The sequence below is a fragment of the Pelobates fuscus genome, chromosome 6 (genome assembly GCF_036172605.1).
Source record: "Pelobates fuscus isolate aPelFus1 chromosome 6, aPelFus1.pri, whole genome shotgun sequence".
Taxonomy (NCBI): Eukaryota; Metazoa; Chordata; class Amphibia; order Anura; family Pelobatidae; genus Pelobates; species Pelobates fuscus.
The window spans coordinates 230,371,801-230,399,461 of NC_086322.1; the positions used below are offsets into that span (position 1 = coordinate 230,371,801).

General features: G+C 41.7%; 1 protein-coding gene across 1 annotated transcript in view; it reads left to right on the forward strand.

Moving 5' to 3' along the window:
* Positions 1–27,595, forward strand: part of PIP4K2B (phosphatidylinositol-5-phosphate 4-kinase type 2 beta) — a 47,288-nt gene extending 19,693 nt beyond the window's left edge. Inside the window, exons 8-10 of the mRNA XM_063458812.1 lie at positions 12,713–12,965; positions 25,200–25,303; positions 25,409–27,595. Coding sequence (XP_063314882.1) covers positions 12,713–12,965; positions 25,200–25,303; positions 25,409–25,489 — 438 coding nt within the window. The 3' untranslated portion in view covers positions 25,490–27,595. The remainder of the gene's footprint in view (positions 1–12,712; positions 12,966–25,199; positions 25,304–25,408) is intronic.
* Positions 27,596–27,661: the final 66 nt, after the last annotated feature.

Sequence of the window (27,661 nt, forward strand, 5' to 3'; positions counted from 1 at the left end):
ATGCTCCAAAACCTTAACCACACACACTTAAAGCGGCACTGTCACGCCGAACTTACCTTTCTCCAATCTCTTCCTCTTCTCTGCCTCTCTCAGGATTTTTTTTAAAAAAAATTTTTTTATTGTAAGCAAATCTCAATTGTTATATCAAAGACTTATCTTCAAATAAAAAAGAAGAAAATCATAACAGTACCCCATTGGGCCATAATTATCAATTCCAGCATACAATGTAACATCTATACAATTGTTATTCATTTTTGAAATACAAGAAGTAAACACAAATACACATACACCAAATAATTTTCTTTTTAAATAATACAATTCCATGAGATGTTCTAGATACAATCAGAGTATCCTATTCTGTATCCCTGCAGCGCCCCACTATTCTTGCCGTTGTCCCCATGCTTTGGTAAACTTGCCCCTCGTACCCATATTTTTATGTGCCATTTCCTCATATTTTTTGGTACGGTTTATTTTCTCTATAACTAACCTAATATCAGGACTGTTAGGAGATTTCCAAAGTCTCGCTATGCATGTCTTTGCTGCCAATGAGAAATGAGATATGCACAGCTAATACAGCAGCATGTTTCGGAAAGGTTGTAGGCAACATGTGAAGCAAATAAAACTCTGGGCTAAGGGGAAGCAACAATGTCTTAGTACGCTCAATGAGTACCTGTACCTGCAACCAAATTGTTTTTTTTTTTTTTAAACTTTATTTTTGCGTTGACAGTAGTTCACATACTTTTGCTGGGCTTGCGCAGAAGCTGATAAATGTCAGTGCTGTATAGGTAGTGGTGTACAAACTTGATATGGTTTTTGCAGTGTTATACATTGAGGTGTTAATCTAGGCTTTCTACAGCGACATTCTGTCAAGTTTTGTGAAAATAGTATACTTTAACAGTTTAATACAAACATGTAACTAAATGGCTCTGCGACTCATGAGTGTATTTGCTGTTTCCCCTGGTTATTGGTTATTGGTGTCAATGGCTTGTGGGAGCGGCGGTGCGCAAGTAGGTGGGTGATTCCCATGTGTCTAGTGCTGACTCTCATATTATTTCCACAGTTCCCATATTTTAGTGAAAGAAGGTATGGTGCTTCGGACCTGTACGGTTATCTTGTCCATGAGATAGTTATCTCTAATTTTCGTGAGGACTAGGGCTATTTGTGGGAGGTCCAAGCTAGCCCATGTTTGCGACAGTGCCCGACGTACTGCCAGGTATAGCAAGTTAAGTAATTTCTGTTCATAGCGGTTAAGTCCTTCAGTGGGCCTGGACAGCAAACCGCCCCATGGGTCTAGTTCTAATTTTCTTTGGAGTATCTGGGAGCTAAGGTCCACCACCTTGGTCCAATACACTTGTACCTTCGGGCACTGCCACCACATATGGATGTAGCTGCCCCGATCGCCACAGAGGCGCCAGCAGGTATCTGTGGGGCTTAGTCTCATGTGGTATTGTTTTACCGGTGTCATGTACCATCTAAAGAGGGTTTTATAGCTTTGTGTAACGCACATAGACACTTTGGTGCATGCCTCCCAGATCTCCTGCCATTCTATTCCCTCTAGGGCAGGGGTAGGCAACCTTCGGCACTCCAGATGTTGTGGACTACATCCCCCATAATGCTCTTACACCCATAATGCTGACAAAGCATCATGGGAGGTGTAGTCCAAAACATCTGGAGTGCCGAAGGTTGCCTATGCCTGCTCTAGGGTCTCTCCCAGGTCGGCTTCCCATTGGTCTGTGTATCTGAGGGTTCCGCATTCCCCAGACTCCGAGCTAATGTGTTGATATAATAGTGTTATGAGTTTGGTTTGGGTTGTTTCTTCGTAGTTTTTCATAGTTTTTCAAAAAAAGTGAGGGTCTGATTTGCGGCCACTCGGACCTCCGTTGTGTGGGCAAAGTCTCTTATCTGTAAGTAGCGGAAGTAATCTCTAGACTGAAGTGGGGCTTTAGTTTTCAGGTGGTCGTAGGTGACCACGTTGTTGTCCACATATAAGTGTATGTACCTTTGTAGCCCTGTGGCTTCTACGCCCTTAAAGTCCCTTGCTCTGAGTCCCGGGGGGGAATGCTCGGTTCCTAAGAACTGGGGTTAGCGGGGACGGGTTGTTCCCTAGCTTATGTTTGTGTTTGGTCTGATCCCAAATTTGTATGGAGTTCAGAATGGCCGGGCAGGTGGTTTGTAAAATGGGCCTCTGTGGTTTGGGGGCCTGTAAGTAAAATTGTGGCAGATCTGCCCTCGTCAGTAGGGACTCAATGTCCACCCATTTTCTGCTGTCCGTGGGTGAGTGCCAGTGAATTATCTGGGCCATTTGAGCTGCTTGGTAGTAGTGGTAGAGGGGGGGGGACAGTCCTAGGCCCCCCCTGTACTTGGGTTGGTATAATAGGTTCCGGGCTAGTCTAGGCCTTTTTCTCTGCCAGATAAAGGAGTTGATTGCTTTTTGCATAGGCGTCAGGTCCCCTTTAGTTAGCCTGAGGGGCAAGGACTGGAATAGGAAGAGTAGTCTCGGTAAGACATTCATCTTCGCCGTGTGCAGTCGTCCCATCCATGAGATGGGCCTGTCAGTCCACTTCTCAAGGTCACCCATTAGCGTTTGGAAGAGTGGTGTATAGTTGCGAAGGTAGAGGGAGGAAGGGTCAGTCGCTAGTGTGACACCTAGGTAACTGCCCAGGGTCTGGGAAGCCCAGTTTCCCCAATAGTTCGAAAAGGTATGGCCACTACACTCTGTCGAACGCCTTTTCTACGTCCAACGAGAGGGCCTTCTGGTTTCCCTCATTATACCAGAAGAGATCTGCGTTTCTACGGGTATTTGTGCAGAGCTGTCTCCCTGGCATGAACCCCACCTGGACCGGGTGTATCAGCCACGTTAATAGCGGCGTGAGCCTAGTGGCAAGGATTGTGGCAAATATCTTTAGGTCAGAGTTGATTAGCGAAATGGGTCTGTAGCTAGATGTTTGTGTGAGATCCTTGTCTGGTTTTGGTAGCAGGACTATGTTCGCAGTGGCATATGGCTGCATCGGATGCGCCTCCCTCCCGGAAGTGGTTATGTAGGTTTGTGGGGTGTTTTTCCTCCTTAAATGTTTTAAAGTAACTCATATCGAACCCGTCGGGGCCTGGCGTCTTTTTGGCGTTCAGGTGAGATATGGCGGCCTGTACCTACTCTACTGTGATTGGTGCAGTGAGTTCTCCCAATTCCGTGGTTCTGACCCGCAGCAGAGGGAGGCAGCCAAGAAAAGTGTTTATGTGAGCCATGTAGTCGGGGTTGTCAGGGGTATGAAGTGGGGAGTGATCATACAATGTGGTGAAATAGGCAGTGAATTCCGCATTGATGTGTTTTGTGTTGGGTTGTTGGCCATATCGCCATTGGGTCTTCTAATTTTAGTGATGGGTTTGCTTTCTTGTCTGGGTCTGAGTTGTCTGGCCAGTAGTGTGTCCATCTTGTTTGCCTTCTTATAGTAGAGTCGTTTGGACCATGCCAAGGAGCGGGCTATGTCTTCTAACATTTGTTCCTTGATGGAGTGTCTAAGAGTGGTGAGTTCCGCTAGTTTAGGGGCGGTAGGGCGTGTTTTGTGCTGCTGTTCCAGTCTCCGGAGGCTTGATTGGAGCTCTAGGAGGAGTTTTTTGTTTCTTCTTGTGGATGGCTATCTTGATGAAGTGCCCCCTTATCACTGTTTTATGGGCCGCCCAAAGCGAGGTGGGGCCCGTGCCAGGCGTAGAGTTAAGTGCGAAGTAAAAGGAGAGAGCCTCTTTTATGGAGGCTCATGCTCCTTCATCTCTGAGAAGGCCAGAGTTTAGTCTCCAGATCCACGAGGAGCTGTTTTGCAGCTTACCTAGTGAGATCGCTATGTTGGCATAATCCGACCATGTGATGCTATTAATTTCGGTGTGTATTACTTTGTTCATGCCTATGTCATTTTTGAAGATATTATCAATGCGTGAGTACCTGTCATGTGGGTTTGAGTAGAACGTGTAGTCTAATGTATCAGGGTGTTGCAGTCGCCAGGCGTCTAGGAGGCCTGTGTGAGTCAGATATTCATGTAGTAACCTATCCTGCCTCCCTCTACCCTGGGATCGCAGGGTCCCTGGTTTTGTGCTCCTGTCCATCACTGGGAATGGCACCGAATTAAAATCCCCCACCACCATCGTTCCCCGGCTGAGAGCCGATGTAAGGGTGTCCAATGCAGACCAGAAGGTCGTGTCTGGGTCATTGGCGGCATAGACGTTGATTATGCTAATTTTTGTTATGTATGGTTCCTGTTACCTTAATGTAACGTCCCTCCGGGTCCGCCTGGCTCCCGGTGATTGTAAAGGGGCAGCGTTTGTGTAGGAGTACCGCAACCTCTGCTCTTTTTCTGCTGTGTCTTGCTTTGTGTACCACCGTGTAATTCATGTCTCTCAGTGATGTGGTTGCCGACCTGGGGAGGTGCGTCTCCTGGAGGAGTGCTATATCAGCTCCTTTGCCTTTCTGCAAACTGACAAATCCCTTCTTTACCTATTAACTGTATTACTCTTTTTATACCCCTCTGACTCCAATTCGCTAGAGACCGGTCACGTGTGTGGTATTGCATGCTCTGCATAGTGGCATACATGCCTATCAGTAGCGATACCAGTTTTGGAACCAATTTGCGCTATAATGACAGTGACAATTTACATTGTAGCCAATGTTATGACTTTAGATGGATACTGCTGTTTCGGGATCTAAAATAGATCTGTTATTAAATGTGGGGCACTTATTGGTTGTTCTAATATATACCGTTGGGGGGTGGGGGTGCATGTGGCACCTGCTGTGGCTGTCTGTGACAGGATAGATGCCACATAATACTTTGCCACATTTGGAACATCCAAGCCTCCATCCTTCATGGCAGTGCAAGTACTTGTCAAGGAAACCCTCGGGGGCTTGCGTTTCCATATATGTGCTTATTGTCTGTTGGTATTTCTTTAAAAGCGCTATAGGGATTTCAGTCGGTAGTGTTCGAAATAGAAACAAAAATTGTACACAAAACAAGCATTTTCAATGCATTAATCCGTCCTAACCATGAGGTTTTGGTCCCACACCAACCCTTTAAAGTTTGGGATATTTTAGTCTGTAGTTTGTAATGGTTTTGCTTCAAAATAATAAAATTTGAAAATGACAAGTGTGTCCCTGAATAAGCTAGTGTCTTTTCTCCATTCAAACTCATATAAGGCCTTTAGTTCATTCAGTTGATGATGCTGAATATTTACAGGAAGCACCTGGGCTTTAGCCGTGTTCTTTTTATAATAAGACACTTTGCCATATGCTTCAAGGAGCGCTATTACGGACTTCAAAGAAAAATGCAGGCGAGGAAGAAATAATAAAATATCGTCTGCAAATACAACAATTTTTGGGTTGCTTTTTGATGTAAGAACCTCCTCTATGTCCTTATAATGTTTGATCAGATAAATAAAAGGTTCTAATACTAAAATAAAGATTAAGGGCGACGGGGGGCAACCCTGCCTCGTGCCATTTGTAAGTATAAAATTCAGAGATAAAAAAACCTGCATTCAACACCCTAGCTGATGGTACAGAGTATAAAGACCGTAATGATCAAAGCCTTCTCTACGTCTAGAGCAAGGCCAGGCCTATTGTTAGAAGTCATTAGTTCAAAAAGATTCAGGGCTCTCCGTGTATTGTCCTCAACCTTTCGCCCTGGGACATACCCTGCATGTTCAGGGGATACTAAGATGGACAAAAGATGTCTTACTCTATTGGCCATTGCTTTGAAAAATAGTTTTATATCCGTGTTTAATAATGCTATCGGGCGGTAGTTTGCACATATTATAGGTGATTTGATTTTTTTGATTGGGTAACTAAAATTATAGATCAGGGTGGTGCAGTAGACATTGCTTACCTAGATTTCAGTAAGGCTTTTGACACTGTTGCACATAGAAGGCTTATCAATAAACTGCAATCTTTACGTTTGGATTCCAATATTGTTGAATGGGTGAGGCAGTGGCTGAGTGACAGGCAACAGAGGGTTGTAGTCAATGGAGTATATTCAAAGCTTGGGCTTGTCACCAGTGGGGTACCTCAGGGATCTGTACTTGGACCCATTCTCTTTAATATTTTTATTAGTGATATTGCAGAAAGTCTTGATGGTAAGGTATGTCTTTTTGCTGATGATACTAAGATATGTAACAGGGTTGATGTTCCAGGAGGGATAAGCCAAATGGCTAATGATTTAGGTAAACTAGAAAAATGGTCACAGTTGTGGCAACTGACATTTAATGTGGATAAGTGCAAGATAATGCATCTTGGACGTAAAAATCCAAGGGCAGAGTACAGAATATTTGATAGATTCCTAACCTCAACATCTGAGGAAAGGGATTTAGGGGTGATTATTTCTGATGACTTAAAGGTAGGCAGACAATGTAATAGAGCAGCAGGAAATGCTAGCAGAATGCTTGGTTGTATAGGGAGAGGTATTAGCAGTAGAAAGAGGAAAGTGCTCATGCCATTGTACAGAACACTGGTGAAACCTCACTTGGAGTATTGTACGCAGTACTGGAGACCGTATCTTCAGAAGGATATTGATACCTTAGAGAGAGTTCAGAGAAGGGCTACTAAACTGGTTCATGGATTGCAGGATAAAACTTACCAGGAAAGGTTAAAGGATCTTAACATGTATAGCTTGGAGGAAAGACGAGACAGGGGGGATATGATAGAAACATTTAAATACATAAAGGGAATCAACACAGTAAAGGAGGAGACTATATTTAAAAGAAGAAAAACGACCACAACAAGAGGACATAGTCTTAAATTAGAGGGACAAAGGTTTAAAAATAATATCAGGAAGTATTACTTTACTGAGAGGGTAGTGGATGCATGGAATAGCCTTCCAGCTGAAGTGGTAGAGGTTAACACAGTAAAGGAGTTTAAGCATGCGTGGGATAGGCATAAGGCTATCCTAACTATAAGAGACTAATTTTCCTGGTATAGGGAGGGTGATAATAGTTGCCTGCAACATCTCTGGTGGTAGATAACCCTACTCCTGAATATTATTAAAGAGTGCAGTCAAATTAGGTATTAAAAAGTCAGCAAATTTGGTATAATAATAGGTGGAAAAGCATGTGGTCCTGGTGTTTTATGTTTGAGTTTCCTTTAATACCTGAAAGATATCATCATTTGTAAAGAGCCTATCTAAATCTTCTACTTGCTCACAAGGCAACTTGGACAACTCTACCCCATCTAGGAAGTCGGATATTTCCTTGTTTGTTGGTATATACTGATAACTGAATTCAGATTATAGAGTTTTGTAAAATAAAGCAAACTCCTTGATAATCATTTTAGGATTAGTCAGTTTGATTTTAGTTTCTGTAAGTAAATAGCTTATTTTAATCTGAGAAGCCTTGTGTTTTAATTGTGGGGCCAAGTGTCTACCTGCTCTATTTCCCTGTCTATAGTAATCGCATTTTAATTTTCTTAACGCCCTTTCCACTTGTTGTGGCATTCGGTTGTAATTTATGTTGTTCCTCTGCTCTTTTTAGACCAGCCATCAAATTATTGCTTTTGTCTATGCTTTTACGTTTTAGATGGGAACCTTGTTTTATTAAAAGTCCCCATATCACTTCTGCCTTATGGGCAAGCCACATAGTAAAAACATTTAACTGGTAAGGATTATCCTCAAATAAATTCCTTATAGTTGTTCTGGTTTCCTCTCTGTACTGGTCAGTCACCAATAATGACTAATTTAAGCGCCACATGCCTCTACCTCTTGTCGGATAAAGAGTAGAAAATTTAATCATTATTGGAGAGTGATTAGACCAGGTTATAGGCAAGATATTAACATCCACTAATGTATCTAAGGAATTTCTATCTATAAGACACATATCAATTTGCGAATACTGGTCGTGAACTTTCGAATAAGAAGTGTAGTTCCTAGTGGCAGGGTAAAGTGACCTCCAAGTATCGTACAGGCTGAAGCTCTGCAAGAGATAAACCATTTTTCTGCTCAAGCTGCGCTCCGTAATGAAGCCATGGCACTCCCAGACCTATTTAAATCGCCACAAATAAGCAATTTTCCCTGTTTTAGTTCATCTATCTTCCTAAAAGCCTTTCTTAAATTATATTGGTATGAATTGGGAGCATAAATATTGGCTACTGTAAATTTTACATTATTTACACCAAAACTAATATTCTTCCCTCTATATCTCATACTCTTTTTCACATTGAAATACCCAGTCAGACTCCTTTAGTCTTATTTGGTGAGTATGCATGAAAGGCAAGTGGATATTTAGTAGAATAACATTTTGGTGGGTTACTACTTGAAAAATGGGTTTCCTGAAAACAGGCAATTGATGCCTTGCTGGGATTCAGTTGATGAAATGCTAATCTGCGTTTCTTCGGAAAGCATTTAGGGAGAATACAGTAAAATTATGTAATAAAGCCATTTAGACAAATCAGAAATAGCCCTCCATTGTATTTAGTTTACACTGCATTCCTCGTTCCTTTTTAAATGGTAGAAACGCAACCTAAATTGGTCTTTCAGCCAACATTACTAATACTAAATAAGATTACTTGGTATTAGTAATTAAATTAGATTAAAATCTTCCTTCTGCCCCTACTCGCTATATCGCGAGTAGGGGATGTCTACTAAACAGTGAGCAGCCAATGTCTGCTTACTGTTTAAAAAAACAAACAAACAAAAAAAACCTCCTCTACTAAAGTGCCCTTTGGTGGAGCACCTATTAATGGGGAGCGGGGGGGGATTTAAAAATAATTGGTAAAACCATGAGCAGCCACAGGCTGCTCACTGTTTAGTAGACATGTCCATACTCGCGGCATGGCATAGCGAGTAGGGGCATTCAGGAGTTCTCAATCTCCCTTATCTTAATAGGGGGTCATATTGACCCCATAGATTGAGGGAGGACATGGGGGGGGACTTAAGAAGTGGCGGGGAGCAGTGCGCATTTATATATTACAAGGAGGGAGCTGCGCGCCATTAGCTCCCTCTTTGTAACAAACTAAACAAACGAACACTGACATTCGATGTTTGTTCGTCTGAAACTTCTATTCATTCATTCGTCTTTCTGACGAATTAATGAATAGACGAAATTTCCATCTGAATTTCTGACAATATCGAATGCCCAAGTGCTTAACTGGGCATGCACGGGAATTTCACAGCGCTATTTAGTGTGGGTAGATGACGTATCCCACAAGAACTTCATCTGCCCACACAAAGATGGCGGCGCCTAGGTCCGGGCATAAAGTAAAGATGGGAAAAAAATAGCTAAATTGGGGGTCATAGGGGGGCATTTGGAGGTGACTAGAGGGGCAATTAAAAGTAGTAAAGTCGGGACGGGGGTTAAAAATTAAATAAAAAATAAATAAATTAAAAATTTAAAAACTGATGCGCCCATGACCGTGCTGCTTTAAGAGAGGATTAACACAGTGGTGCCCTACAAACCAATCCATGAAAGCACATCAGATGAAGGAAAAAGATGTCTAGCACACACAAAATATATCACAAGTTAGAATTTTTTTGGAGTGGAATGTATGCAACTTGGGCTATATGTGTGTTCCCAGACATCTTTTTACTTCATCTGATATATTTTTATATATGCTGTGCACATTGATACAAAAGGGTTTAGTCACTAAATTGTCAATTCCTCTATTGTGCGCTACAGTCCTTTTTTTTTTTTTTTTAAATTCTTTATTTTTGGTATGCAGGTAGGTACAACAGTGCCTGTTTTGCCACAACGGCATTCGCAGGCTTGATATTCATTTACATGTTATAACAGTTGTGGCAGATTAAGTATGCATACATTTTAAGGGAGTATGATAACAGTACAGTGAGCGTATAGTAAATAACTCAAGGCAACATTGATGAATGACATAGCAGGTATTGTAATCGACAAGATATGCTGCCCTGTTTTCTCTTTTGTAATAGTTGAGGTTACAAGAGTAAATAGCAGTATTGTAGGGAGTAATATATAGCATGACATGCCTTTTGAACAGACAACGAGTGCTATGGGTTATGCATGTATAAGGTACAGTAGTTTAGTTCATGCTAAATTGCAGGATGGATAACTTGGTTAACAATTTTGGTATCATCAGGGAAGCCCCCTCACACGCTGGTGGTCAAGTTAGAGGTAATAGTGTGAGCTGTAATGGGGTGGGATATACAATCCGCTTAGATGGCTTACAGTCAATATGTTCAACCTTAAACATAACTTTTAATACCGGCTAGACAATTTATGAGGTGGGTAACGTGAAGGGTAAGGAAAACGTGTAGGTCAGCTGGTGTACACTGGGTATGTGAAATGTAAAACAGGCTTGTTAGCATGCAATGAACATAAACGCTACAGTCCTTTTTTAACCCCTTCAGGACCGGCCTGTTTTTGCGATGTTTGTACGTTAAGGACCAGAGCAGTTTTAACACTTTTGTGGTGTTTGTGTTTAGCTGTAATTTTCCGCTCTCTCATTTACGGTTCCCATACAAGTTATATATTGTTTTTTTCACGACAAGAAGGGCTTTCTTTACATACCAGTATTTATATTATGTCATATATTGTATTTAAAAAAAATAATAAAATATGGTGAAAAATAAAAAAAAAAACATGTTTTTGGACTTTTACTTGAAAAATCTTTTACTTATCTACAAAAGCTAATGAAAAAAACTGCTAAATAGATTCAACATTTTGTCCCGAGTTTAAAAACACCCAGTGTTTACATGCTTTATTGCTTTTTTTTGCAAGTTATAGGCCTATAAATACAAGTAGGAAATTGCTGTTTCAATATATATATATTTTAAATGTATCAATAGTGACATTGTTACACCGTTATCTGTCATAAATCCCCGAAACACACCTAACATGTACATATTTTTTAAAGTAGACAACCCAGGGTATTCAAAATGGGGTATGTCCAGTCTTTTTTAGTAGCCACCTAGTCACAAACACTGGCCAAAGTTAGCATTTATATTTGTTTGTGTGTTAAAAATGCAAAAAACGCTAACTTTGGCCGGTGTTTGTGACTAAGTGGCTACTAAAAAAAGCTGAACATACCCCATTTGCAATACCTTGGGTTGTCTTCTTTTGCAAATGGTATGCCATCATGGGGCTAATTCTCATTCCTTGGCTACCATACGCTCTCAAAGGCAACCTAACCAATCTGACAAATTTCAATAAAAAAAAAAAAGTAAAATCAAGCCTTATATTTGACCCTGTAACTTTCACAAACACTATAAAACCTCTACATGTGGGGTACTGTTATACTCAGGAGACTTCGCTGAACACAAATATTAGTGTATCAGAACAGTAAAATGTATCACAGCAATAATATCCTCAGTGAAAGAGCTGTTTGTGTGTGAAAAATGCAAAAAACTTCACTTTCACTGACAATATCATCGCTGTGATATGTTTTACTGTTTTGAAACACTAATATTTGTGTTCAGCGAAGTCTCCCGAGTAAAACAGTACCCCCCATGTACAGGATTTAGGGTGTCATAGAAAGTTACAGGGTTAAACACAGTGCTAGCAAATTAAATTATCTGGACTTTTGGCCTGGGTTGGCAGGCAGGTCCCTCAAATTGCAATCATTAAAATTACTTAATTAGGTAAAAGTATTACATAAATATGCACGTAGAATTTTAATATATATACATATTTATATATTTGACGTCTACGTGTATATTTATGAAATTATTTATGTAATTATGTATGTGGACATATGTATATTTCGTATTATTTTTATTTATTTATACATAGATATATATATCATTACATTCTAAGTGTATTTTGATATAAATATATATATATCAATATCAAAATACTGTTAGAATAAAACTGAATATATATATATATAATTTTTTTTTAATTATTAAAAAATATTTTTATTTTTTGTTATTTATTTTTATTAACATATTTGTATTTTATAATAATATATATATACCATATATATAGTTATTATATATATTGTATATATTCGTGTGTAATTTAAATATAAGTGTATTTTTATAATTATATACGTATATATAAATATAAAAATACACTTAGTGTGACATTATATATATGATATATATATACATATATTATATATAGGTATATATAGATATAATACATGTGTATATATAGCATATATATATATACATATATATATATATATATATATACACATATTATTATTTTTTTACACAGATTTTTTTTTTACACTTTATTTTTGATTTTTCACTTGCAGGGAGACTGCCTGTCAGCACAGACAGTCCCCCTGCAGGCAGATACACAGACCCCTATTGCGGTCATGTGATCGAGTGATCACATGGCCGTGTGGTCCTGATCTGCTGAGGGGGGACTGCCCGGGCAGACAGGCAGTCCCCCTGGACCGGGAGGAGAGCTGATCGCCGCCGTGGGACCGACGGCGATCAGGTAAGTAGCCCAAAACCGTTATGACGGTTCAGGACCGTCAGCGGTCCAAACGCACGTTTTACCGCTGACGGTCCTGAACCGTCAGCGGTCCTTAAGGGGTTAACCTAAATTAACTCAATACAGAATAAGGTATTCTGATTTATTGACTGTATATTTCTAAAAAAAATAGATGGTATACTTTGAATGCATTTTGCATCTATTGTATGCTCCTGCTGCAAATGCACTAGTATGTTTGTGTATTATTACTCTTTGTGAAAAACCTAATAACAAAAATTAGCAAAAAAATTTTTCATCTGAAAATAATCATTTAAAAATAAATAAATAAATCTTTCCCTAGTTCCTCTCTGTACTGAAGATCATGGATTACAGTCTTTTGGTGGGCCTGCATGATGTGGATCGAGCAGAGCAAGAAGAGATGGAAGTAGAAGAACGGGCAGAAGAAGAAGAATGTGAGGATGGTTCTGGGAATCCTATCTGCTCATATGGCACACCTCCAGATAGCCCTGGGAACCTCCTCAATTTCCCTCGCTTTTTTGGGCCAGGGGAGTTTGACCCGTCCGTTGATGTCTATGCAATGAAGAGCCATGACAGTAAGTAAAGGCTTATACAGATTCGTAGTTAATAATGTGATCCCTGTCTGCAAGCACGGTCCTTTTGGGTACAAACATGCACAGTCTTTAAAAGTAACTTAATTCCAGGCACTTTATTTGTAAGTCCACACAGGAGACAGCAGCAAATGAAAACATAAATATAACGCAAATCCCTATAAACAAAAACCTAGCTCGTCTGAGCACTAACTAACATCAGATTCCCTATCTCTCAGGGGTTAAACTATAACAAAATAATATTGGTTTCACCAACCTAGTGTCTTTGTCAACTGTCAGCACTCCAGTGTTTAGTCAGCCTGCTGCTTCCAGAGAGAAACAAACATTCTCTCCTTACCTGCCTAGCAGGGAGGGGTTTATTCCCACTGCTGCAGCTGATTACCTGCAGCGGAGCAGTGGGTTGGAGACAGTCCAAAAACCCTGGCCTGGATCTATGTCTCCCAAGAAAACCGCTAAACTGCGGAGTGGAGCACTGGCCGACCCTGCTCTCCAAATGCTCCATCCCAGGGGCCCATAACTAAATATTCATTTTGGTTTTATACACACAGAAACATACACTCCCCCTGGGGTTAAAAATCAAATGCCTCTCTGAACAATTCTGGCGAAATATAAACTCCCTCACAAACCACCCCATTCACCTTATCACAATAAGTTAACTTGTGTTAGTGAATGCATGTATACCAACTGTCAAGTTTTAGGGTGTATTCAGGGCCGGACTGGGAAACAAATTTGTCCAGGGCATTTTTTTTATCGCAGCGTCCCAGGGAATAGAGCTGGGCCTGTTGTATCACCATGACGAGAGCGCCTCCCTTGCCCCCCAAGTGGTTTAATATTCGTCCAGGGCAGCCAATGTGCCGAGCCCTGCTGAAGAGCTCTTGCATGAGACAAAGGCCCTGTATATGTTCTGCGCAGCACAAGTGAATTTAATGACTGTGATTTGTCTCTGGTGTTTCCATTAGTGGGATACTAGTAGACAAAAGGGCCAGGAAACAGTATTGTGTATGTGTTGGGCTTTTTGTGTGTGTGTAGAGTAAACTGATTGTAGTGTTGTGTTTTGTGGTGATAGGTTGGTTTCAGTAGTGTTTTGTGGTGTAATATGTGTGGCTATGGTCTACAGTGTGTGTGTGTTTAGGGGATACAGCAAGTGTGTGCATAGAGGCTGTTGTACATTGTGTGTAAAGGTGACGTAGTATGTATGGGCTGTAGAGTGTTTTTGCATACAGGGGATCTAGTGTGTGCAAGGGTTTCTATAGTGATTATAGGGGATGCAGTATGGGTTTTTTTATTTTTATTATAAATCTAAAAAAAGAAACTGTGCAAAATAGTGCAAAGCCACATACCACTTTAATTGGCTGTAGAGACGTGTAGCGCCCTGGCACTAGTTGGCTAAATGTCCCCTTTTACAACTATAGTCTGAAACAACATGGCTAGGTTGACCGTAAGATATATTGTATTGACAGATAGGTGCACTGTTCAAACGTGTAATAAAAAAATTATAGACCTTGAGCTCTGTCCTAGCAGGAAGAATTGCTGTAAAGGAGATGAAAACTCAAGGTATCTGGATTGACCAGTATATACTATATTTTGGCTTAGTTGGGACACTGGTAAAGTGTGGCAAATGGTGTAATGTAAATGTTACGGTTTAGTAAAATGCAGAAAAGAGGGGGGCGGGGCCTGACCACCGTGGCCAACAGACGTGTGTGCGGTGAGCTCCTCTCTCAAACAGAGCACAAAATGGGATGATACCCCCAAAACCGCAACCAAAAAGACTGTATACTGTACCTAAGCGATGGGGAACACTCACGGATGACTCCGGAGACTCGCCCGCCGATCTGACGTCAAAAGCCGCTTCTGAGGCCTACACATGTCTAAGAACCCACGGGGGGAGGAAACGGGCGATCCTCCAACCTAGGGCCGCAGGGCTAATGCAAGCAACCCGTTCCCTCCCCCCTCCCCCTCTCTGGACCAGTTGGGGTCATCCTGGTCCCAGCTGGGGAAAAAGCAGTAGAGTGCACCCCATCAAGCTACACTGCCGCTTCCTGCTCCTGGGCTGCAACCAACATGGCCAACGGAGTAGGGGAACACACTGATCCAACCTGGGAAACCAACTTTAACGCTTAATTTAATAGGAAATGTGCAGCGTTGTGGTGCCGGATTGCAGCCCGTGCAGAGCAGACGCAACCGCCTATCACTCCTACCTCGCAGCTCCAGACAGCAGCCCTCTCAGCGACCAGCTCCATCGAACCAACAAGCTCAGCCCCACGCATGGACGATGCTGAAGTCTCCGCCACCTACCCTTCCTCTGAGCTGGGTACTCACTTGGAGGCACCTCTCCTACGCCAGCCATACACCCGACGAGACACCCGAGAAACAAAGGTACCCTGGGCCCACAACCTTCGAAAAGGGATCGAAGGCGCAAGTTCCCCTTAAGGCCTCAGGCCGACGACACGTGGCACGCAGACACCACAAGTCAATGAACAGTTGGAAACTACAAACACCCAGGTCAGCCAAAAGACCTCCTGCCAAGGAAGGACTATCTAGTGACGCATATTTGTGCACGGGACAGACAGGGCCCCCCTCACGACCTGATGGTTGGATCCCCGGGACCACCACGCTTTCCCGCCCTGCGGAGTGGGTTGAAAACACGTATCAACACTTGATCCAAGATCCACACAGAACCACGCACTGTCCCCAATAGCCAATGGCCTCCACGCAATGTGATTACTTAACATAGAAATGTACAGCCCTGGACTCCTACCCTAAAAGTGTCTGCGTTACTGCCACCAGGCACTGTAATCCTAGGGGACATAGAAAAGTTTTGAATGTATATGAGCCCTGTCTAGCATGCTCAATACTTTATTGCTTTCCCTTATCTCTCTACCTATCCATTCTCCTGCTCTTAAAGGTAACCGCGTTATAGCATTAACCATAACCAACTCTCCAAACCCAGCAGACATCTCACACTGCATGCATATATATCACTTCTAAGCCATGTTTCAGCCTGACAACCATCACATATGTTTACAATTCCGCACACCGGTTAGAATAGAATCTTATTATATGCCTGTTTGTATCTTGACCTAACCTGTGACTTATTTCCCTCATCGTTATAAAATAACTTTACATTACGCCTGAGGAATGCCGTTGGGGTACCTCATGCTTGCCTGTTATATTCTTTTGCACTGCAAAAATACAAAATTTAAAAATTTTAAAAAATGCAGAAAAGAAGATTATCATTAGCATTTTAAAATATCAAGCAAAATACAACAAACTGAAAGAAAACAAAATCCAACCATGCCCACAAGTGTCTGTCCCCACTCCCAATGCCCTTGACACACTAGTGTCGGAGTTACGATTTCTGGAAAGAGCTAGTATGGTCTAGTACTCAAAACTATTTTTTTAGTATAATAATCATTTTGTCAAGTTTTGAAAGACCATGCAGGATCTTTCGGCCATAAATATATATGTGCATCTTGGGACCAGCCGTGGTTGAAAACAAGTTAGTCCCTATAGTCTTCCATGCTTCTTTGCATAAAATGATGATGAGAGAGATTAACTGTCAGTTTACAAACACTGTTTGACCCAAGGTGCATCTACTTGCCTGAAGGATCCTGACAAATACTAAAGGTAGCAATGAGGTTTTTTTTTTTCTTTTTTTTTAATAATAAAAATCTATTTCCTTTCAAAACTTGATAAAAGGATTTTGATATTAAAGCGGCACTGTCATGCCGAATCCCGTTTTTTTTTAACCCCCCTCCCGCCTCCAATACATCCAATCGACCTTGTAGTCACCCCCAAATGCCCCTAAGCCCCCCACATTACCTATTTTTAATTCTTTATTTTCTGCCCGATCTATATTCAGGGCGCCGCCATCTTTGTGTGGGTAGGTGAAGTCCCTGTGGGACACGTCATATGCCCACACTACACAGACTGTGAGATTCCCGCACATGCCCAGTGAAACACCTGGACATGCGAACGGGAATTTCATCCATTCATTCATTCATCAGACAGACAAATGAATGAATAGAAACATCAGACATACAAACTAACACTGAGTATCAGTGTTAGTTTGTTCTTTCAGTTTATTACAAGGAGGGAGCTACCGGCATGCAGCTCCCTCCTTGTAATATGTAACTATAGAAGCGGCAGGGAGCAGTGCTCCCCACCACTTCATAAGCCCCCCCAGGTCCCTCCCTCACTCTATGGGGGTCAATATGACCCCCATAATAGCACAAGGGAGATTAAAATCTCCCCAATGCCTCTACTCGCTATACCGCGCGTAGGGGCATGTCCACTAAACAGTGAGCAGCCTGTGGCTGCTCACTGTAAAAAAAAAAATGGTAATAAGGGGGGGGACCTACTGTCCTCCCCCCTGGCCCCCACCCCTGTGCGGTGGGTGGGGGCCCTAATAGAACAATAAGGGGGGGGACCTATTGTCCTCCCCCCTGGCCCGCACCCCTGCGCGGTGGGTGGGGGCCCTGATAAAACAATAAGGGGGGGGACCTATTGTCCTCCCCCCGGCCCCCACCCCTGCACAGTGGGTGGGGGCCCTAAATGACCCCCCCCCCCCCCAAGTCCCAAGCCCCTAGTCACCCCCCCCCCCCCCCCCACCCAAAACATTCTATCCCCTACCTACCACCCTCACCCTAAAAATAGTGAGGGGGGAATAAAATGTAATTGTGTCATTTTACAAGCGTGGGAAAGTTCTTTGGAATTTTCCCACGCTTGTAAAATGACAGAGCACTGTGATTGGATGGCTTGAAAACCATCCAATCACAGTGATCTGTCATTTTACACAGCGTGGGAAAGTTCTTTTAAATTTTCCCACGCAGTGTAAAATGACACAGAGCACTCTGATTGGCTTAAACCAACCAATCAGTGTGTTCTAAGCCTAATTGCAGGGCGGGGCAAGGCTTTATAAGCCTTGACCCGCCCTGCGGAGCTCAGTACGCGGCGCGCCCTCCATGGGTGAACATGGATTAATTTTAGTTTGCACTCGTTTTTTGTTTTTTTTTGTTTTGTTTTTTTAAAGTGCGACGGGTATGATGGATTTTTATTTGGCCTTTTGGGGGGCTGAAGAAAGAAGAATTTAGAAAAAAGAAGACGTCAAATGGTAAGTTTAATTTTTTTTTTTACAGGTTAGTTATTTTATTCCCCCTCACTATTTTTAGGGTGAGGGGGGTAGGTAGGGGATAGAATGTTTTGGGTGGGGGGTGGGGGGGTGACTAGGGGCTTGGGACCCCTAGTCACCTTGATGGGGGGGGGGGTTCATTTAGGGCCCCCACCCACTGTGCAGGGGTGGGGGCCAGGGGGGAGGACAATAGGTCCCCCCCCCCTTATTGTTCTATTAGGGCCTCCACCCACCGCTCAGGGGTGGGGGCCGGGGGGGGGGGAGGACAGTAGGTCCCCCCCCCTTATTGTTTTATTAGGGCCCCCACCCACCGCGCAGGGGTGGGGGCCAGGGGGGAGGACAGTAGGTTCCCCCCCCCTTATTGTTTTATTAGGGCCCCCACCCACCGCGCAGGGGTGGGGGCCAGGGGGGAGGACAGTAGGGGGGGGGGGGGGGTGTATTAATTTTTTTTTTTTTTACAGTGAGCAGCCGCAGCTGCTCACTGCTTACTAGACATGCCCCTACTCGCGGTATAGCGAGTAGGGGCATATTATTTACTAATACTAAGTAATCTTTACTTAGTATTAGTAAAGTTGGCTGAAAGACTAATTTAGGTCTTTCAGCCTTTTAGTAGATAACTCCCTAATTCCCACGGTATCAGGGAGCTATCTACTAAGCGGCTGCAAGAAGCAGCCGCGGCAATGAATAGGATCGGAGTTTCATTCATTAGAATGAAATTCCGATACGATCAAAGTACCGAATTGCATCCTAACACCAATGGAGAAACAGTGCTCATTCTGTTAGGATGCAATTCGGCAGTTTTGCCGGCGTTCTGTCTAAGTGACAGGATGTTCGGCAATACTGACATGAAGCATTGTGGAAACAGGGAGGAAAGCTAGGGATCATGGGAAAATTGCTCTGACCAGCGGAAATGAAGCACACTTTGCTCCTCCGCTGGTCTGAGCTGGTCAAGCGGAGGAATCCTCCATAAGACAAAGAGTCCCTACTTTGTCTTATGATTTTAAAGAAAACTAAAGAAGACAGGAAGACTGCTGCGGCTCCGGGGTCAGATTTAGTATAATTTAAAGCAAAGAATACCACAATTCTTCACAGTGCCCGGCTTCGTGTCGGGAGTTCCTTGGGGCATGTAGCTCCTAAGAGGTGACCGCTGCATAGGAAATCGGCGTGGAGTCCCGGGGAATGAATGGTGCGGTCTTGCCTGGTGTCCAGGTGTGGGTTGAAGGAGTGTTGTTGGTCGGCGTCATTTGGGTAGTGGATTCGTGTGGCAGACCCAGAGTTTGCAGTAGGGCCTGTGCTTCTTGGATGGTGTGTATGGTTGTCCCCTGTTTCACCGTCAGTGCTCTGGAAGATCGCCAGCGGTAGTCGATGTTGTGGAGCTGGAGTACGGAGGTAATTGGCTTGAGATACCTGCGCCAGGCCAGGGTGGCTCCGGATAGGTCCGCGTAGAATGTCAGGTTCATGGTTTCGAAGGGAGTTTTTTCCCCGTAGGGCTGCGAGGATCGTAGCTTTTTCATGACGTTTGTGGAAAGTGATTATCACATCTCTTGTTGCTGTGGACGGAGCATTGGCAGGTTTGGGGACCCTGAAGTTCTCTTCTGGGGAAGGTGTTATGTTTTGTCTGTTTGTTAGAATTGCTGGCAGTAGGCGCCTCATGACTTTCGGGAGATCAGCCTCCGGTATTCTTCAGGGATTCCCTTTATGTTCATATTGTTTTGCCGCCTGGAGTCTTCCTGCGCTGCCAGGCGACGTTCGTGTTGCTGGTTCTGCTGTTGCAGCTCCTGCAGAGTGTTGCAGAGCATTTATGTCTTGGGCCTGGGCCTGCGAGGTTCCCTCCAGAGTGGAGATGCGACCTGTCAGGCCTTGTATGTCCGTGCGGAGCGCTGTGACATCCTCGTGGATGTGTTTCTACAGGTCCGCCAGCAGTGTTTTAAGGACCGCTGCGGTGACTGGCTCTGAGTCCGTTCCGGCTCCCCTTCGGTTCACCTTCTGTTTGGAGGTGGGGGTCGGTATATAGTCTTCCTCCATATCGTCAGATTGCTTCTCTGAGAAATCCGAGCATCCGCCATGCAGCGCCGCCATGTTTGACTCGCTGGTGCCGCGGGCCTGCCTCCACATTTCTCCAATCGTAAGTCCTGAGGTGGGCTTTTGTGGACTCACTTTTTTCCCCTTTCGCCCCATATGTGTTCTGGGTGGATTTTGTCGGTTCTGGTGCAGGAGGGAGGTTATTATAGTGGTTTTAATTTCGATTAGGGCCCGGAGCAAATCCCTTGTGCGACCGTTCTCTTCAACGTTCAGGCTCCGCCTCAATTAATATTCTTTTCATGCATGACAATACCTTAGTGGACTTTGCAAATGCTGACCAACATGTCTTTTTTGTTTACAGAAAAAAGGGGAGTTAGGTGCACATCCGAAACATGCATTTCTCATTAGTGGTGTTGCTGTAAAGACCAAAACATATACAAATACAGATTAAGGAACAACGCACACAAAAAATTAATTTTTAATTTTTACAAGGGTACTTAAAATCTTGGCAAACAGATGAAATTTAAAACTGTGTATTTTGTGTGTGTGAGTGCTTAATCTGTGTTTAGTGTTTTGCCTTATTTTTTTTGTTTTCCCTAACTCGGTATAATTTAGTGAATAAGTTGCTTGGATTCTCATCTCAAAATTCATAATGTTGCATTCATCAACATTAACTTACATCAGAACCTGCACACCTCCCAGAAGGAGTTTGAAGATAATTTTCCTCTTCATATCCTCTGAATGACTGTGATGACCTTCCTTTATTAGGAAGGCTTTCTTAACTCCAACTTGTCAGTTTCCAACCCTTCAATTTAGGTCACTATGGCTCCCTCCTGGTATAATCGACACTACTGATAGACGTCTGTTTCCGGTCATTCCTAGCTGATTTCTGAATGGACTTTTTTTTAGTAATTTCCTGACTAGATCACTTTGAAAATGCTTTAGATAAATAAACTGTTCCCCATAACTTAAAGGGACACTCCAGGCACCCAGACCACTTCTGCCCATTGAAGTGGTCTGGGTGCAAACTCGCACTACCCTTAACCCTGCAAGTGTAATTTTTGCAGTTTTCATAAACTGCAATAATTACATTGCAGGGTTAACTCCTCCTCTAGTGGCTGTCTACTAGAGGGCACTTCCTGGTTTCCAGCACAGGTTTTCTGTGCTAGAGCGTCACTGGACGTCCTCACGCTGTGTGAGGACCTCCAGCGTCGCTCAATTCCCCATTGCGCGCGCATTAGGTCTCCCCCGCCGGCAGCTGCGCATGCGCGATCGGTCTCCCCCGCCGGGAGGAGCGTGGGCGGACCCAAAACCACCGCGAGGGACATCGTCGGGGGTCTCAGTTAAGTCACTGAAGGGGTTTCCACCCCTTCAGCAACATGGGATGGGTGGTTGGAGGGAGAGGGGACCTGCAGTTCCAGGAAAAAGGTTTGTTTTCCTGGCACTGGAGTGTCCCTTTAAGACATAATATATTTTATTATATGCTTTGAGAAATAAATGCAACAGCTACGGAAAATTCCTTGACAGACTTCTTAAATAATCCCTCTCTTTTTACTGCTGTTGAGATATAGACTTGTAGATGTAGACGTGGTCCCAGAGCCAGATATGTACTTCTACATTGAATCTGTCAGAGAAGTAACTCTTTCTAAAGGCAAGGCTGAATAATGTATTTATATTTTATATTATTGCGGCATCACTTATTGAGGGAGGTATTGTCCTTAAACTTTCCATCCTTTTGATGAAAGGGGTAGATTTTTCCCTTGTAATTTTGTTTTTGATCTGCTTTCTCTCATTCATTTGGATAATATCTTTAACTTTGTGCAGAGGAAAGGAGGCTTGGGCTAATATTACATTCTGACTTTGGAGAGAGTAGTTCAGTCTTTTGTGAAAGGATTTTCTAGATGAAGATTCTGCTAGTGCTGGAGAAATCCATTATTCTAGGCCACAAGGAGAAAAATGATTGGGATTGATAGGATTTTTCTTGTTTCTTCACCCTCTCAAGGTATTGCAGGCCAAGTTTATGATGTTTTTAACTTTTATAAAGTTAAATGTGAAAGCAGTAAAGTAAATTGCAATTACCTTTAACTGGTGATTAATGAGATCCTTGAGGCTGATGCTGCGAGACGAAATATTTGATATCTGGTTTGATTTTCGTAAGGAACAAATAGTCTCCTCTTTCGATGTTATTCAGATTGTTTCTATGTTTGCTCATATGATTAACAGCACTAAAGCCTGATTCTACAAGATATGTGGTAGGGAAAGGTAGCAATAAATTGAATATCATTTTCCACATATTTTGATATAACGCAGGCATTTTTTATTTTGCCAGATTTTTTTTAATTTTATTTTTTTAATTCTTTATTTTTGTAGTGCATAAGCTTAGTACAATCGCTTGTGAGGTACCCCAGAGGCAATCCTCCAGCGCATTATAAAACATTTAAACATAGAGGTACAGGGTTGATCTTGCATGTTTTTATAAGGTTGAGTTATGCAATATACGGTATCGATTGTCGTTGCTTAAGCATATTCATAACATAAAATAAACTAAAATAACGTCGATTAAACTTTCTGCTCATGGAATAAAATTAAGATGCTGTGTCCGGTGTAATGGTAACTATACCAGCATACTAGTGTAGTTGATTCAGTTTTGTGCGTCGCTTAATTGAATCATGTTTTTATATTCAAACTTAAACATAACTTTTAGTACAGGCTAGGCAAATTATGCGGTGAATATAACAGTAAAGGTAAGGTAAACATGTAAGTTAGCTGGTGTACACTGGACATGTAAAATGTAAAACAGGCTTATTAACATTCAATGAACATAATCTACTTGCCTGACTGTAGCAAATGAGTATGTGTCTAACTATGTGGACTCGCTAGATATGAAAAGGCTAGTTAATACCTTGATAGAAGCATACATGTTTAGGCTGTGCAACAGAATAAAGTCAAGCTATTTATGGTTAGCATGGGTGACATTTCTATGAGACTGTGGAGACACGTGCACTTTGGTGCTAGAGATGTAATAATGGTACACTGGGTAATTTGTATATACACAGAAGGGACTGGCTTAATGCTGTATTCAGAGTCCTGTATGTGTGGATCACCTTACTCCCACTCTCACCACGATAGTCCCACTGTAGGACCAAAGTCCAGCTTTTTGCTGATGCCCCCTCCATTGGGTTCAGGTCTCCATTGGTTTGCCAGAGATTTTATTATACACCACAGCCGAAATTACATTTACTCTTTTTGTCATATTTAAGTTCTAATAGTTCTTCGTGGCAAGTTATATCAACCTCAGTAATTTAAGGGCAATTGTAGGGGAAAAGGTATGCATGTGGGTATGATTGTAATCAAGAACAGTAGCAGAACAAATATGGTGTTTTACAGTAGTGGGACACACAGGTCATTAAATTTCAGCAAGAAAAACCACATGTGAATAAAACCCACATTTAAATATTTTGACCTAGGTTTGTAATTAAATAATTGCATTAAAAGTGTCAAAATGCTCTTAGTTGAGTAACCTGGGGATGTAATTTCGGAAAATATAGATATAATATAGTATGTGTAGCGGCTTTGTATTCTGTGACTACTATAGAAGTTGTAATCTCAGCATGCTGAATTTTGCTTTAAAACCGGAAACACCTCCTTGCAATTTTTTTTTATAATTTCTAAAAAGGAGTTGAAATAAATATATAGGGATTTAAACAGGACTAATTAAATTTATTTTGAGTTTGTTTTCTTTAGTTGAACTTGGCGTGTATAAATTATTAAATGTAAAACTGAGAATTTGCTATAGCCTGTAGTTGCAGGAAAGCTTACATGGCTATTTAAACTCAAACAACCCTCTTATCTAGAATAGGAAGTACAAGCGCTTATGTATATAGGTTAGTAATCTGGATAGTTCCAAAGTTTTATAGTGAGCTGCTATGCCACCGTGCTTATCTTTCTATCAAAGATAGTGGAAGTGGAAGGGATATCCGGTGTAGCGCTCTAATAGTAGTGGATATATAGAAATAATTGAAAGAAATCCTAACTGTACCTTAATGGATCATATACATTTATGAGTAGTATCACTCTATTCAGGGTAACCTTAAACAAAAAAACACAAATATACAGAACATAGTGCAACCTGTATACAGAGTGTAAATAAAAAAAGGAGTGCGTAGATAACTAACTCACACTTTCAAGAGCTATCACACTAGCTCAGGTATATGCGCCTTAGGGTCCGTAGAGGCGACCCTCACCCTCCTTTCAGTCAGAGTTTTCTCCAGGTGCAATGTCCTAGGTAATGGGTATAGGAGGGAACATATAGCGTTCCCTCCTATACCCATTACCTAGGACATTTCACCTGGAGAAAACTTGGACTGAAAGGAGGGTGAGGGTCGCCTCTACGGACCCTAAGGCGCATATACCTGAGCTAGTGTGATAGCTCTTGAAAGTGTGAGTTAGTTATCTACGCACTCCTTTTTTTATTTACACTCTGTATACAGGTTGCACTATGTTCTGTATATTTGTGTTTTTTGTTTAAGGTTACCCTGAATAGAGTGATACTACTCATAAATGTATATGATCCATTAAGGTACAGTTAGGATTTCTTTCAATTATTTCTATATATCCACTACTATTAGAGCGCTACACCGGATATCCCTTCCACTTCCACAACCCTCTTATCTAAACCGTGGCCGACCATTTGGCCACCTACCACTGCCCTTTTTATTAAATCATTACCTGGTGGAACCCTCTTTATTTACAGGCCCGTACGTCGGTTTCATCACATCACAACCGACATTGTATTACGGCTTGTCCCCGGGCACACACAATACTTATGGGTTTATTTAACCCCTTAAGGACCAAACTTCTGGAATAAAAGGGAATCATGTCATGTGTCCTTTTTAAACAGACAAGGTGAACTTGTAGTAAAATGAATGCATGACAAAAGGGCCTTGGTCACATCTCAAAATAGCCTTTGTTTTTCATAATCCGCGCCTAACATTTGTTTGACTTCAATACAATAGTTTAGAGTTTTTGTTTATACTTTTAATAAGTAAAATGATTTCTCTCTCCAGATGCACCGAAGAAGGAAGTTTATTTCATGGCCATTATAGACATCCTGACACCATATGATGCCAAGAAAAAAGCTGCACATGCAGCCAAAACTGTCAAACATGGGGTGAGCATGAGTAGAGTAGCAAAGTCGCCAAATGCTGAATTTGTCACAATCATTTTTAATCTCTACTCCATGTTGCTTTCTTATTGTTTTTCATTTATTTTCTAGGCAGGAGCAGAGATCTCAACAGTAAATCCGGAGCAGTATTCAAAGCGCTTTATTGAGTTCATGTCCAACATCATTGCGTAGCTCTCCTTTCTCCGTCCCTTGGCACTACCCGTTTTATGCCTAGAGAGATTACGGTCACTCCCGGGGGTGTGCGTGCAAGTGTCTGCATGAGTCTGAGTGAGCTGGTCTGTGCTGCATGCCCATCCTGTTTGTAGAGCCCCCCTCCCACCCTACAATGTTAACAATAATGTGACAACCCCACCCTTTGTTTAAAATTTGTAATGTTGAATTTAAAGGTCACACAGACAATATGGTCATACTAGGAATTGAGTTACTTCCCCAGTCCCACAGTAGAGACTTCCCTGCCCTTATCTTTATCTGAAAGTATTTTGTACTCTGCCTGTAAGGTGTGTGCACACTATTGCTGTTATATGACCTTTTCCCACCAAAGTCCTGCTTGAGTTTTCCATCGCTACGCCATTGGATTACAGAGGTTAGTGCACTAGATTTCTTATAACCGGCCTCAAGCCTATCACAGAAATACAGTTCACGTCCATCTGCAATTCCAAAGGTAGCTATCACTGACTTAAACTAATCTTGTCTCAAAACATTTGATCTATTGTAGATTGGAGCAATTTGTGTCAATGGATGGTGGATTTCTCCTCTTGACAATACACAAACCTAAAAATTATGGTTTCACAAGTAAAAACAATGTTGATTAATATACTTTTTGAGAGATGATATGGGATCTCTCAGAATAATGAAGCATATTCATTAGCTCCAAACGTTGGTATAATAGAACGTTCTGGCTTCCATGTGCTCGCCCTGGCATGGATTCAGAGGTTAATCAATCTAGAAGTACATGCATATCAGAATGAATGGGACAAATACATTAAGCTGTTTGATGTGAAATGCTGTTCATAAATCCAAATGATTGTTTGATTTTTGCATGACAGTGATAGATTGGTGCCTACACTGTTTCTTAATGGAACGTTGCATTGATTATGCAGTTTACTTGGTGCAATTAAACTGAACTAGATTTTGGAATGTACCAGTCTAACACATTAGCTAGCATCCATCAGAACTATTGTTTTGTCACTTAATTTTTTAGGATAGAATCCTGAAACTATCAAACCATGTTAGAATTTCACTTACATTCCAGTGCAAAAAAAAATAAGACCGAATAAGACTACCCTCTTATTGACCAGATGATTTTTGGGCAAAAGGTGGTAATGAGCAGAAATTCTGCGGCCATTAAAGTATCCTTTTAAAAAGCACTACTACCATGCTACATTCAATTTCATTGTTGGTAGCTCAATACAATATTCATGTAAATATTCAATTTTGGAATTATGTATAAAACTAGGTCTATGGGTTCAGATAGCTGAAGTTTAGTCACTTATAACTATTAATTTCAGTATGATGGCAGGAGAGATCTACCCATCCTCACAGAATGCTCTTATATAACTTGAGCCTCATCCTAAAGGCACAGGAAATGTTACAGTCTATAATGAAGACAAACTCCCCAAATCCCCCTCTCCTTTTTGTAGTATTTATACTGTTCTAGGTCCAATGTCCCTAAATCAGATGTGTTGTTGATCCTTGTGTTGGTTAAGGAGTTCACTATGACTTAACTGCCACGGCACTCCTTCAGTTTTACCCTAAAGGAAACTGCTTCCTTTTCCCAGGTATTTAACTGATTTAATATAAGTGTTCTGTAATCTGTTTACATATAATGTAGCATTCTGTTACAAATGCTAATCGTTTCTGACAGTATTGTTTTATTAACGAGTTGCAATTTTTTTTTTGTTTAAAGAAAAAGGGATTTTTTTTTTTTGGCTCTTGATTTGGTTCTCTTCCTAGGTCATCTTTTATTCCTTGTACTTATTTAATATTAATCATGGTATATATGGTTGTCTGAGTTTTTCATATTTTTTTTTTTATAATGATGATCTTTTGGTCTGAGTGCTGGTGTTACAGTATGTCCTCCCAATCTTCTTATCCTTAGTAATTAAAATATATATTGCATTTGCAATAGCACTGGAGCTTGATGGAATTGTTTTCAAGAACTAGTCTGAATGTCTAGCAGAGGTGAGGGAATGGTTCATGTTTCCACAAACAGCAGTTTGCCAAATTTTTTCCTTCATCAATTGTAAAACTTGTCAATAAAGTGAGTGTTCTTGGTTACTCTTGTAGTAGTGTCAATCATTTTGTTAAACACCCTGCATGCAACACAATGTACAGAGAGCAAAT